General features: G+C 40.1%; 1 protein-coding gene and 1 long non-coding RNA gene across 2 annotated transcripts in view; one reads left to right on the top strand and one right to left on the bottom strand.

The window, feature by feature from the left end:
* Positions 1–14678, top strand: part of LOC140614240 (uncharacterized) — a 62479-nt gene that overhangs the window by 30976 nt on the left and 16825 nt on the right. The gene's annotated exons all lie outside the window — the stretch shown is intronic.
* Positions 8788–14678, bottom strand: part of SCN11A (sodium voltage-gated channel alpha subunit 11) — a 91719-nt gene continuing 85828 nt past the window's right edge. The window contains exons 26-27 of the mRNA XM_072793305.1: positions 13056–13326; positions 8788–10128 (exon numbers count right to left, since the gene is read on the bottom strand). Coding sequence (XP_072649406.1) covers positions 9098–10128; positions 13056–13326 — 1302 coding nt within the window. The 3' untranslated portion in view covers positions 8788–9097. The remainder of the gene's footprint in view (positions 10129–13055; positions 13327–14678) is intronic.

The raw sequence follows: 14678 nt of genomic DNA, 5'->3' as shown, positions 1-14678 counted from the left end.
GTTTTTATCCAGTTTATTTCACTTAGAATAATTCTTTCAGGCAAGCATCATTTATGTCCTCACTTGTATAAATAGTTCACTCCTTTGTACCAGGTAATGTAGCCTTGGATGGCTATGCCATGATTTATTTATCCATTCACCTGTTAATGGACTTGTTTGCAGTTGTTTGGGGCTATTAAGAATAAAGCAACTATTAATATATGTAAACAAATCTTTGTATGGATATATGCCTTAATTTCTATTGGGTAAATTTCCAAGACTGGAATACCTGGTTGTGTTATAGGCTAATGTTTAACTTCCTGAGAAATAACCAAGCTATTTTCCAAAGTGTGTGCACTACTTTCCACTCCTACCAGCAATGTATGACAGTTCCAGTTGCTCTACATCCTCACCAAAACTTGGTGCAGACTTTTCCCCTTCTTTTCTCTCTCTTTTTTTCACCATTTCAATAAATGTGAGGTGGTGTCTCACTGAGATTTTATTTTTTAACTTTATTTATTCATGAGAGACAGAGAGAGAGAGGAGAGAGAGAGAGAGACTGAGAGGCAGAGACACAGGCAGAGGGAGAAGCAGGCTCCACGCAGGAAGTCCACGCAGGACTCGATCCCGGGACTCCAGGATCACACCCTGGGTGGAAGGCAGGCGCTAAATGGCTGAGCCACCCAGGGATCCCTCACTGAGATTTAAATTTGCATTTGCCTGATGACTGATGATGTTGAGCATCTTTTCATGTACTTTCTTATCAGCTGTCTAAAATAGTTTACCCATTTTTTATTAGATTGTTTTTCTTCTTATTGAATTGTAAGAACCCTTTGTATATTCTAGATATAAGTCCTTTATATCTTTGGTATATGTTTTTCAAATGCTTTCTCCAAGGCAATGTCTTTTAAGAACAAATGTCTTTAATTCTGAAGTCCAGGAATACTAAATCCAGCAAAACTATTCTTCAGAAATGAAGGAGAGATAAAGGCATTCCCAAATAAAATACAAATCAAAACCACAATGAGATACCACCATGCGATACCTCACACCAGTGAGAATGGGGAAAATTAACAAGGCAGGAAACAACAAATGTTGGAAAAGATGTGGAGAAAGGGGAACCCTCTTGCACTGTTGGTGGGAATGTGAACTGGTGCAGCCACTCTGGAAAACTGTGTGGAGGTTCCTCAAAGAGTTAAAAATAGACCTGCCCTACGACCCAGCAATTGCACTGCTGGGGATTTACCTCAAAGATACAGATGCAGTGAAACATCAGGACACCTGCACCCCAATGTTTATAGCAGCAATGTCCACAATAGCCAAACTGTGGAAGGAGCCTTGGTGTCCATCGAAAGATGAATGGATAAAGAAGCTGTGGTCTGTGTGTACAATGGAATATTACTCACCCATTAGAAACGACAAATACCCACATTTGCTTCGACATGGAGGGATCTGGAGGGTATTATGCTGAGTGCAATAAGTCAATTGGAAAAGGACAAACATTATATGGTCTCATTCATTTGGGGAACATAAAAATTAGTGAAAGGGAAAATAGGGAAAGAAGAGAAAATGAGTGAAAATATCAGTGAGGGTGACAAAACATGAGAGACACCCAACTCTGGGAAATGAACAAGGGGTAGTGGAAGAGGAGATGGGAGGGGGTTGGGGTGACTGGGTGATGGGCATTGAGGGGAGCACTTGGCGGGATGAGCACTGGGTTGGCAAATTGAACTCCAATAAAATTTTTTTTAAAAAGGCATTCCCAAATAACCAAAAGCTAGAGGAGTTTATCACTAGACCTGCTATAAGAAATGCTAAATGGAGTTCTCAGGTTGAAATGAAAGATGCTAAGGGCTAACAGGGAAACATGAAAATATATAACTCACTGGTAAAGGTAAATATACAGTCAAACTCAAAATACTCTAACACTATAATGGTGGTGCATACATCAATTTTATCTCTGGTATAAAAGTTAAAAGTAAGTAGTATTAAAAATAATGTGGCTACAATAATTTGTTAATGGATGCACGACATTAAAAGATGTAAAGTATGACATCAAGATCATGAAATGTGGAGAGAGGGGAACTAAAGGTATAGAGTTTTTGTACATGATTGAATGTAAGTTTTTTGTTAATTTTAAACAGACTATTATAGCTATAAGACATTTTATGTAAAACTCACGATAATAACCACACACACACACACACACACACACACACACATACACACACAATATCTCCAGTAGATATACAAAAGATAAAAAGAAAGGAATTAAAGCATACCACTATGAAAAATAAATAATTAAGGAAAAAAACAAGAGAGGAGGAAAGGAACTACAAGCAGGTAGAAAACAATGAACAAAATTGTAATGGTAAGTCCTTACCTATCAATAATTACTTTAAGTGCAAACGGATTAAATTTTCCAAACCAAAGATGTAAGACCCAACATCATAAAACTCTTAGAAGAAAATCTCTCTGACATTGGTCTTGACAATGATTTTTTGGGTATGACACCAAAAGCACAACAAAGCAAAAATAAACAGATGGGACTATATCAAACTAAAAACCTTCTGCACATCAAAGAAAACCATCAACAGAAGGAAAAAGCAACGCACGGAATGGAAGAAAATATATGCATAGCATATATCAGATATGGGGTTACTATCCAAAATATATAATGGACTCATACTACTCAAAGCAATAAATAAATAAATAAATAACCCAATTTAAAAATGCACAAAGGACTGAGTAGATATTTTTCTAAAGAAGATATACGAATAGCCAACAGGTACATTGAAAGGAACTCAATATCACTGATAATCAGGGAACTGCAAATCAAAACTGTAAATATCCCCTCACAACTGTTAGAATGGCTATTATCAAAAAGATAAAACATAACAACTGTCAATAAAGGTGTGGCATTAAGGGAACCCTTATATACTGTTGGTGAGAATTATAAATTGGTATGGCTATTATGGAAAACAATATGGAAGTTCCTCAAAAAATTAAAAATAGAACTAATCATACAATCCAGCAAACTCATTTCTGGAGGAAATGAAATTACTATCTCAAGGAGGTGTCTGTACTTCAATGATCATTGCAGCATTATTCACAATAACCGAGATGTGGAAACAACCTGTGTCCATCAACACATAAACAGGTCTTAAAAATGTGAGTGGAATATCATTTGGAATAGTAGTGGAATATCATGCAGCCATGAAAAAAGAAGTCTTGCCATTTGTGACAACATAGAAGAAACTGGAAGACATTATGCTAACTGTAATGAGCCAGACACATACTGCATGATCACATTTATATATGAAATCTAAAAAAAATGTCGAACTCATAGAACCAGAAAGTAGAAAGGTGATTACCAGGAGGAGTGGGAGTGGGGAGTAAGGGAAACAGATATACTGGTTAAAGGGCACAAACATTCAGTTGTAAGATGAATAAGTTCTGGGAATTGAATGTACAGCAAGGTGATTATAGTTGGGGCACCTGGGTGACTCAGTGGTCGAGCATCTGCCTTTGGCTCGATCCCGGGGTCCTGGGATCGAGTGCCACATTGGGTTCCCCACAAGGATCCTGCTTCTCCCTCTGCCTATGTGTCTGACTCTCTCTCTCTCTGTATCTCATAAATAAATGAATAAAATCTTACTATAGTTAATAATACTATATTGTATACTAGAAATTTGCTAAGAGAGTAGATCTTACATTTTCTCAGCATGCCAAAAAAAAGGAAACGGAGGTGATGGACGTGTGAATTAGCTTGATTGTGGTAATCATTTCACAATGTATACATATATCAAACCATTGTGTTGTACACCTTAAATATATACAATTTTTATACCTCAATAAAGCTGGGAAAAAATAGAGTATGAGCCATCAGTGTGATTTGGATCTGGAAGTGATTTTAAAATATAAGAAAGAGCTTAAAGGAGGTAAAGGCACTTGAAGGTGCAACAGCTCAGCAGACACAGTGATTTTAGTTTGACTGTACGCTCGTTCTGGGTGGCTGGGTTGGGAGGCTGATGGACAGTAAGGAGAACTGAATCGGCATGGCCACCATACCTCTCATACCACTACTATCACATTAGCGCACTTGAAGCCTTCATTAATAACCTTATATAGATCGTCCAAAAAGAGAAGAGAGTCCACTCCTGCCACCTCGGGCACCAGCTGCTAGAAAAGGTAGATTAACCAGAGTTTGCCTGGAGAAGGAGGAAAAGAATGGGAAAAAGATGGAAACTAGGTCAAAAATATTAGAGAATTGGGTACATTGACAGAACTTGAGGATGTAGAATTTGCAGAGGGGGCACAGCATCTCCATCTCCTCATGTACAGGATGCTTCTACAATGTAAGAACTTCAAAACTATGTTTCATCTCCAGAGGAGAGGAGATGGATGGTGAAAGGTTCACAGACTAACGTGAACAGGGAAACTGCATCTTCTCTTTCGATTGCAGCCGCACTGTCCCTTGGTGTCTGGCCAGTGTGGTGAGGCTGCTTGGGTTTTGAACTAGTCTCTTACTTCCTCTACATGCCTCAATCTTCTCATCAGAACAATGAAGATTAAAAGTAGTTTATGTCTAATAAAGCTGTGGTGCAGATTAAGCGGGGTATTCTTGGTAAAGTGGCAGCTCAGTCCAGAGTAAGTGCTCAATAAATGTTAGCACCTGTTTTCTCACCGCCTCTATGATTACTCCTTGTGCAGCAACGGACAGGATTGCCCAGCGAATGACCCCGGAGCTTCTCTCTTGGGTTGCCAGGCAACAAGCTATCTGGGACTGGCAGCTCCCCCTCCTTGAGCAGGAAGAGCCATACAGGATTTCAACTTTCCCAAGGGCACTGAGCACTAGTAGCTGACATTCCAAGGCAGCTCCCCAGAACAGCTGGCTTCTGAGCCTGGATTGTTTATAAGGCGAGCTCTCATGCTGGTTCAGTAAAAAGGTACAAGAGTAGGGAGTGGGGGGTCCTTTCCTGGAACACAACCACACTGTGTCCTGGCTCCTTGCTTGCTTTTTGGTGGAAGGGATGAAAAGGTGGAACCATGTAACTCATCTTGTTAGCCGTGAATTTCTCGGGAAGCCTGCTCCATGCCCAAACTGCATGTTGTGATGTTTACCTTCACCTGCCTCTCCACACCCTTCCCTGAATGGTCTCTGCTCCTTATCTTTACTCTCTGAAAGCATGCCCCTAGGACAAGTCTTCTGCCTCCTTCTAGATCTAGGTATGCTCTATTTCCCCAGGATTTCATCTGCTCCTGGGGTTTCAGATGTCATTTCTGTGCTGAGGACCCCTGCTTCTGTCGTATCTTCAAGTTCCTGGCTGGATACTGTCACTTGGAGCTGGCATCTTAAACCTTTAAAATGTTCCAAACTGAATAAATTTTAAAATTTTCCTCTGTAATAGCCATGAAACTAAATAAACCTTTTCTCTCCTATATTCATTAACTTCATAACTTGTACTACCATCTACCTTCTCACCATGACAAAAATCCTAAGGTTCTCTCTAAACCCTTCCGCCATGGCCAGTTAGTTGACACAAGCATCCCTAGGTCTCACTGCATTGCCCTGCCTCTCTCCTCACTCAGTGCCTCTTCTGCTCCAGGACCAGTATTCTGCTCTCTTTCCATTGTATTGCATCCTGCACACTCTGTCTGATTAATTTTTCTCCCCCTTTCAAATACCTTTAATCCCTCCCTATTACCTACATATGTTCTAACTCCTCACTGGCACCTAAGGCTCTCCACAAAACAGCCCATTTCTAAAATTCTGTTGGAGCTGCTCCACTAACTATACTCTTGAGTCCCGATTGGTCAGTTGGATAGCCTGTACTTCCTTACACTTTCTCCACACACTCCTTACACTCTGCTGTCCCCTCCACTTCAAGCACCCTCCTGAACAAGCTCCCCCTGTCATAATCCTGTACATCTATCAATCTCATCTCGGGTGCCCCATTGTCTCTCATGAAGCCTTCCCAGACTGCCTACAGTCACACTCTCAGCAGAGCGGGTGTCCCTGGTTTACCAAACCTGTTATGTTGCCTTGTATTATTCTCACATGAATGCTGCCTAATACTTTTCCCAATCAATATATATGCTCTTGAGATTAAGGGCCATTGGTTGTAAGCAGTTTATACAGGGTGGTACGGCACCGGCCCTCAGGAACACGTCTGTTGATTGAATTAAGTAGGGGCTGATTTGCCTAGAAATAAGGCTCAGAAGACAAGACGGCTGACTTCTTGTGCTGGGTAGGGCTGTTTGCCCTGGACATTCAGCGTGACCCCAGGAGGATGGAGTTCAGACTATCATCTCTGTGTTTTAGGGTATCTTAGATCCCCTCAGGGGAGAGGGCTTTCGAGCACCCATCTATGATTTAAATAATTCACCACTCCCTGCCTTGACTTTTCTTCCTTAGCCCTCTGGCTCTTTGAGTGCCAGGCTCACACACAGTTGCTGGGCAGCACCCAGAAAAGAGCATGTTGGGCATTTGCTGCCATCTAGTGAAGCAAATGTGGCTCAGTCTCTTGCTAAAACTAAGCAGATCCTGTGCTGTCCCAGAGAGCTGGCTTTAGGAACCCAGCCTTGGTGAAAAGGGACCATCTGGGGATGGACAGACATATAGGGGAAAGGTAAAGCTTCTGCACAGAACACATCACACCCAGGCCCCTAAACTGTATCTAGGATGGGCAAGACCATATCCTTCTAGAGCCTCCCCTACTTCCAGGCAAAGGGTATCCCTACTGGAATGATGGCCAGCCACCTTGTTCAGAAAACTTGGTAAGCATCGAGTGTTTGTAAAACATCCAGTGTTTGTAATCAGAGGCATCTTTTAGGGAAATCATCAGTCATCCACAGTGCCTCAGGTGGAACTGGCCATGACTTTGGAGCTGGTGATTTCTACAAGGCCCTTGCAGCCCTGCAGGGTAGCCCTTGTGGCCCTGCCTCAAGGTTTCCCGGCTCTGGGAGCATCTACTCCCCTTCCCCAGCATGGTACAGAAGCTCTGGCTTCACTAGATGAGTGACCACACACTCATAGAGTTATGGTCATGAGATTATTCATGATAAATGCTCAACCAGTGCCGAATGCACAGCAACCACTAAGGAAAAATTAGATATTGATAATAATTAGATAATGATAGTATTGCTATTTTACCAATGCTCCAGAGCATAAGGCTGCCTACAAAACCTATAAAATTCAAGCCCTGAACATGAATACACACTGAAAATAATCACTGCTTCATTGCACCAGAGCATCCAGTGATGGCCCCTTTCCCTTGGGCAAGGAGGAACAGATCAGAGGCTCAGACCTCAGACCTTGTGCTACTGATTGGACACATCAGCCCCTCCAGCTTGTCTGTGGGATAGGTTTGTGGAGGGTTTTCCTCCAGACTCAGTTATCATGATGTAGGTTCTCTACCTTCTAGGGCAACTTGTTACCAAGCCTGATGTCTTATTTGGTCTCTGGGCATCTCAAGTTTTTAGGAAGGTTCTGGGCCTTTTGATAGGCCTGAGTTGTTCTCTGGACTGCATTTCACACAGACATTCAAGCGGAACTGACTACAGGGATCATCAAGTTAAGATCGCTGGCTAACCAATATCTTTTCTGGATTCCCTAACTGGGGTCCAGGTGTGGCTTATAAGGTGCTCTCTCAAGCCAAGGTGGCCACTATATATATATATATATATATATATATATATATATATATATATATATATATTATATAATAAAAAATATATTTTAAAGACTTTATTTATTTATTTATTTATTTGAGAGAGAGTGAGTGAGTGACAGTAACAAGCCAGGGAGAGGCAGAGGGAGAGGAGGAAGCAGGCTGTCTGCTGAGCAGGGAGCCCAATGTAGGGCTTGATCCCAGGACCCCAGAATCATGACCTGAGTGGAAGGCAGATGCTTAACTGACTGAGCCACCCAGATGCCCCAGCCACCACAGATATTTAATTTTTTTTATTTTTTTATTTTTTTATTTTTTATGATAGTCACACACAGAGAGAGAGAGAGAGAGGCAGAGACATAGGCAGAGGGAGAAGCAGGCTCCATGCATTGGGAGCCCGACATGGGATTTGATCCCGTGTCTCCAGGATCGCGCCCTGGGCCAAAGGCAGGCACCAAACCGCTGGCCACCCAGGGATCCCCACCACAGATATTTTAAGTGAGTCTTTCTTATTGGATCCAGCCAGTGGTGTGCTGGAGCCAGGTAGGGCCAGCTCACAAGAGTTGATTGGGCTCTCTTCCCAACTCTACATTCAGGAGTATCAGGTTGGTAGCCTAAACTCAGTCCTGATGGGATTATTCACCACAGAAATCAGTACATGTTACAAATCGGGGTGCTTTTTTTGTTTTTTCCTAAAGATCCAATTGTTATACACTTATCAGCATATGACTGGCTCCCATCTTAATTCCAAGCAAAGCACCACTTTTGAGCGGCTACTTAGCCACCAAATGAGATTTTTTAGTGTACCACCTGAATGAAATGCAAATTGAAAGTCTCATTTATTTATTTTTTTCCAAATGTGCAGAACAGAGATTGTGAAAGACAGGGTGGTAATTGACAAGTCAAGATCATGCTTTTTCATTAGAAATAAACCCCAAATACTAATGTTGGTAAAAAAATATCTGCAATAAGCTATTTATTTATTAGCAGTTTTTGAATTTTTACTCAGCATGCAAAAGAGTTTTATGTGTTTAAGCAACATATTTGCATTGGGGAAAACATGGAACAAAAGTATTGAACAGTGTGCCTAGAAACAATATAGAAAAACATCATCTAAATTTTTAACATGTTTTTGTTTCTTTTTTTTTTTTTTACATGATTTGATTTGTGTTTCAGTCCTAACATCGATGTGTCCTCTACAGCCCTTCTAGTGTTTTCTTTCTTGCTAAAACAGTACCAGTGGTTCATAGTCAGGCAGACTTATCTTCTATCCCTGTAAGAATCATTTGAAATAAACATTGAAATATCACTTCTTTTAGGCAGAAAAATATAATGGCTAGTTCAGGAAGTCAACTGCTTGTTCACAAACTGAGCTATGGACCCCTGGAGCTCAGACATCAGAGGCCAGATTGTGAGGCTCTGAGGTAAAAAGTGGAAGTAGGGTCTCAGTCGTAGTGGACCTTGCCCTCGGCCACCCCAGAGCCAGAAAGGTCTCCATTGCAGAGTGTGTGGAGTGGTGAACCAGGCCTATCTTCCAAGGCATACGTGGACATCTTCACCTTATATTTTCGAAAGGCCTTTTGAATAATAGCAGCACACCTTTCCTCTTCCTTCCTCTTGGTGGTGGTGACTATGGGTTCATATAACTTCTTGGAAGGGTTGGCTTCCATGAACTTCTCCTCCATCATGACCTTCATGTTGTCCAGGCCACTGGAGTCACCGAGTACCCTAGTGGTGAATGCGAAGAGAATATCCAAACAGTGAAGACGATCTCCACTCACCATGGGCAAGTCCATCATGAGAAATTGAAATTTATTTGGCTTTGCCACACGCAAAGGTTCAGGAAGGGCATCAGCAAAGTCAGAAAGGGCAGAATATTTGATGAACTGTGTTGCTTCTGGGTCAAACTTTTCCCAGACTTCATAGAATATCTCAAAGTCATCTTCACCCAAAGGGTCCTCACTTTCTTCTGTGGCTGTGTTGAAGTTCTCTAAAATCACAGCAATGTACATGTTGACAACAATGAGAAAGGAGATGATGATGTAACTGACGAAGTAGGTGATGGCTATGGCAGGGAGGTGGCGGCTGTCTAAATTGGGGTTGCATGAATCCTTTGATTGCAGCATGGGCCTAAGGAGGGCATCCCAGCCTGCTGAGGTGGTGATCTGGAAGAGACAGAGTATGCTGCCAACAAAAGTTTTGAAGTTGAATATGTCATCAATTCCAAACTCCTCATTCACTTTGCAAAAGCAGTTCATACCAAAAATGGCATAAATAAACATAACCAGAAAAAGTAGAAGACCGATGTTGAATAGAGAGGGAAGGGACATCATCAGAGCAAAAAGGAGAGTCCTTATTCCTCGTGCTGCCCGAACAAGTCTCAGGATTCGACCAATGCGAGCCAACCGGACAATCCTGAAGAGTGTTGGAGGGAAAGGAATATGCTCCTGGTTCTCCAAGGCAGAAACCATTGTACCTTAGGAGAAGGAGATAGGGCGATTAATTTCCAGCAGGTACCCTGCTTCCAGAGGCAGCTTGTCACTCCTGCCTTGGAATCTAACTGGACCAACTTTTATCAGTACTTTTTGTAATTCATATACTACATAAACTAAGAACCTCCTTTACCAATATCAGCAAAAATATCTATCTGTACCTTAACCTGGAAAGTAATTTTCAAGCACTGTACAACTTTAATGGGACTTTAGATGAAATAAGACGTCTATAATATTGAAGACACCCAAGGAAAGGGAAGAGAATACAGTTTATGAAAAGCTATTTTATGACTTATACATTTGAAATACATTATGTTGGGTATTGAAAGTCACTCATGGAATAACAAATATAATAGTTTCCCATATTTATTGGATATATAGAACGGAAAACAGATAAATTAAGGATGGAGTCCTACAGATTAGAGTAAGGAGAAATTTCTGATACTGATGGTTGGCTTGAGCCTGAGCTGTCAGTGGAAACTGTAGAACTTCTAACCTCAAAGCACCTTAAAAAGGCAGGTTCTTATTTGTATAGAGAATTTGAACACAGCCTACTATAAGGGACAGCAGGATAGGGCTGGAGGAAGATGGCAGTGTTGTGACTCTGGGTGGAGCTGCCATGGAGCTGTCATATTTGACCATATGCTCATCCCAAGGAAGGACTCTTGAGGTCCACTCAAAAAGCTTAAGGGACTAAATTGGAGATACTTTCTATTGTTGTAGACACTCCCCAAAATAGCATCTTGAGCAGAGGTTTTTGCAAACAGTTGAATATTTGACCTAAATGTTATCCTGTTCTATTATTGGCTGTTCGGCAAGGAAGTGATACAAGATTTGAAACAACTCACATTTTGACCTGAATATTATAGAATGGTTGGAACATGCTTGTCTTGTGTAGACATGACCTTGCTTTTGTTCTGGGGGTTCCTCAAAGAAATTAGGGGTAATGGTCAGCCAAAATTATCTGCTATCCCCTAATGACTAAAGAGAACTTGTTCATAATATATTTTACCAACTGCCCAATTGTGCCAACAAACCTGAATGCGTATGTTAATTATGCAACCAATGCTAGTGAGATGTGGAATTTATTAAGTTCCAACTTAGTAACAACTAGAGGAGGTCTACCCTTTATGGCCACCTCCTTTACAAATATTTCTTTGACTAATGGAGTTTACAGTAATCTGTCCTTTATCTGAACTCAGTTCTTCTGTATACCATGAGTTTTGGTGTGCAGTTAATTTCTCTATGTTTTTTTTTTTTTTGACCCTTTAAGGTAGTCTTAATACTTAAACTGCATGGCTAACTCCTACAGAGAGATTCACTTCAACTCACACTCATTTTGTATTTCTCTGAAAGCTTAAGAAAGAGCTTGGGAAAGTGTAGGGGTTTAGTGTTGGGTGGCAGATCTACTGGCAAAGCCATATAAAATGCTATCCAACATTGGTGAGTAGAATTTGGCTCAAAGTGTAGATGTTTGCATCCACTGGAGCAAAATGTTATGCAGTGCTCTGCTGTGTAACTGCAATTGCCTAGCAGTTGTTCAAATGACAGAAGTAAGAGATATTTCCACAATCTGCATGATGGCTGGCACTGCCTAGAAGAAGTTCAGTAAGTAGTGGAATAAATGAGCTGCTCTCTGCATTTTGGAGGAAGGGTCTCCTCAAGTTCTCAAAGGGCTGTGTTAGAGTCATTCTACCATCATTTTCTGACCTTATTGTTGCTCTCAGTTTCATCAGGACTTGGGATTGGAATTAAGTGATAAAGATTACTGGTCTATTTCCCTGGAGGCATGTGGGAGGATCTATTGCTAAACTTTATCTACATAAACTTCATGGCTTAGAAACCAGAACAGACTATGAACTGTACCATTTTCTTGTTCTTGGAAATATCTGCATTGCTGCTGTAGTGATAGGAACCAAAATATTTTGATCTCACATATCTGTTTAACACATTCTTTCTGAAATAGTATAAAAGCTTCCACTGTGAAACCAGTTTTCATTGTCTTCCTTGCTTTTTGAACTATGAGAATAGCCCCTGGGTGGTTGCACACAATTATAAAAAGTCAAATTATCAGTGTAGTTAAAAGCAAACTGCAAAAACCCAGAGAGTAAACTCTTATGGGTAGCTATGAATGGGTAGCTATGAAGAATCTAATTTTAAAGTTGATGTGTATGTGTATTATAAAAAGATATATGTCAACAACCCTTTTTTCCTTTATTCTTTTTTCATAAATCTTATAGTTAATCCTGCCTATGTTAAGAAAAATATACTGATTATAGAATAAGACTGGTTGGTGAATGGGATCCAACAGTTGAGACAAGCATAGTTCATGCTGTGGTTTAAGTTAACATGGGATACAGCATAAAGAGAAAGCACTTCTTGTCTTCATGACATATTCTTGGAAGCCCAATCTAGCCTGGGCCATGGAAATCCTGTATAGGAGGTGAGAGAAGGCCTAGCAATGTCACAGGGGCACACTAATTGTGATATGATATCCACATGGATTTTGAACTAAGGAAAACCGTGGGAACTAAGTACCAAATCCTTAAAACTAAAAGATGCTCATGAGAGCTTATAGTTACACATGAAAGGTAGAATTTTGACTCAGTTGCCTGGATATACCCAAGAATCCCCACAAATACTTTAAGGTCATCTTAATTTTGTCTATCTTCACTGAATAAATGGATCCACACAATTCTTTAACTCTCTGCTTCAGTCAAGGGAATGAAAATTGCTCTGTATCTCCTAGCAACTTCCCAGTACAGAATGGCATCAGTATACCTGTCTATTTTTTTAGAAACCACAGTAAGCCTAATTTGTTCCTTTGTGGATAGTTTGGACATACTTCCAAATGATAAGATTTACTTCTAGCTCTCAGATTAAAGCTCCCCTGGCTTCTGATATTACTTACTAACAATAGAAAGAACCACGATCACACAATCAAATAAATTCCAGCCAATGGTGAAGTAGTATTGCCTCAAAGCAAAGATTTTGATGAGACACTCAATTGTAAAGATGACCACAAAGGCCAGGTTGAGACGATCAAGGATGAATTTTGTGGTATCAAGCTGGTTTTCTGATTCAGCCATCATGCTAAGCATGTTGAGGAAAATGAGGATGATGATAATGACGTCAAAGACTTGGTTTGTGACTAGGTCATACATGAGACCCTGGCATTTATTCTGTGAGGGGAAAAAAAAGGAACCTTAGACCATTTTGCATTGGAAGAATGAAATCACATAAATTAAAAAAGGCACATACAACAGAATTTGTCCTTTTTTACAATTGAAGAGTTTTCTTGAAAAATGTACACCCTTTTTAAACAAATTCTTGCACTTACATTTTCATTTAAATGTAATTACATGACTGTTTTTAAGTTGCAGGCTTATAGCTTTAATTCCATTTTAAAACAAAAAATGTTTGGAAATGACATAACTTTGATGTGATGTATGATGTTGTTTTGCTGAAATAAAACAGCTCATGTTGGATTTAATAATAAAAAGATGACCTTTGGTTTCTACATTTCATGTTTCTTTATTTAGGCTTCAGTAATATTAATGCAAAGAATACCTACTCACATAATTATGTTGGAGAAAATGGAATTAACATCCTTAAGCCTCCATTTGTTAATTCAGAATAATCAGACCTTATACGTAACCAAATCTCTGTATTCAAGCAGTTCTTGAATGCCAATTTTCTAAATCTTGTTCACTTGAAAATAAGGCTAGATAAATGGGATTGTAATGCAATGATTACTAAAAACAAAAATAGAAAAGTTGATTATTTCATCTTATTACTGATGGTGAGCTTGCATATTGATTGGTACATAGATGGCCCTACTGCTCACAAAGTAAGTACATGCTAATTGTTCTGGTACAGGTTCTAGCTCAAGTTTGCACACCTAATCTACAAAGTGCATCTAAATTACTCAATTGTCTCACTATATTTTCTGTAATCTAACAGCTGTGTAACCTAGGATTTCTCTTTACTTAGTGGAAAACTATTCTCAAACAGACTCAGACACTAATATTGTAGGTATTAGGTTTGGATTCTATCAGTGACTAAGCCAGTGATTCTATCACTGATCTAAGCCAGGTTCCTGGGTTCCTATTTTGACTTACATCATTATCAACAGGGCTCACCTAATTTACAAATCTTACAATTTTACTCCAGCAACCAAAATGACTCAGTACTTCTCTTTTGCTTCTATAATAAAGTTCAAGTTTATCAACTTGGCAAAAATCCTTCTCTGAATGTGGCCTCAACCTGCATCTCCTGCCCATTCTCACTTTGCACTTTGAGTTCTATTCTCCCACTAAACACACTACCTTGTGACCTGTACCACTGCTGAAACAGATTTCTCTGCTTGGAATATCTTACTTCCCCAAGGAGCTAATTCCCACTCATTCTTTAGTATTCAACTTGTGCTTTGTCATTTTTAGGTTAGTAAATTCCCCACTCAGAGATCTCTCATCATTCTGAACACATCCTGCTCATAGCAAGTACAACTTAATTAGGAACTATTCCTTTATAG

Source organism: Canis lupus, chromosome 22, assembly GCF_048164855.1.
Source record: "Canis lupus baileyi chromosome 22, mCanLup2.hap1, whole genome shotgun sequence".
NCBI lineage: Eukaryota > Metazoa > Chordata > Mammalia > Carnivora > Canidae > Canis > Canis lupus.
The sequence above is the reverse complement of the archived record's forward strand: the minus strand, read 5'-3'. Positions and strand labels throughout refer to the sequence as shown.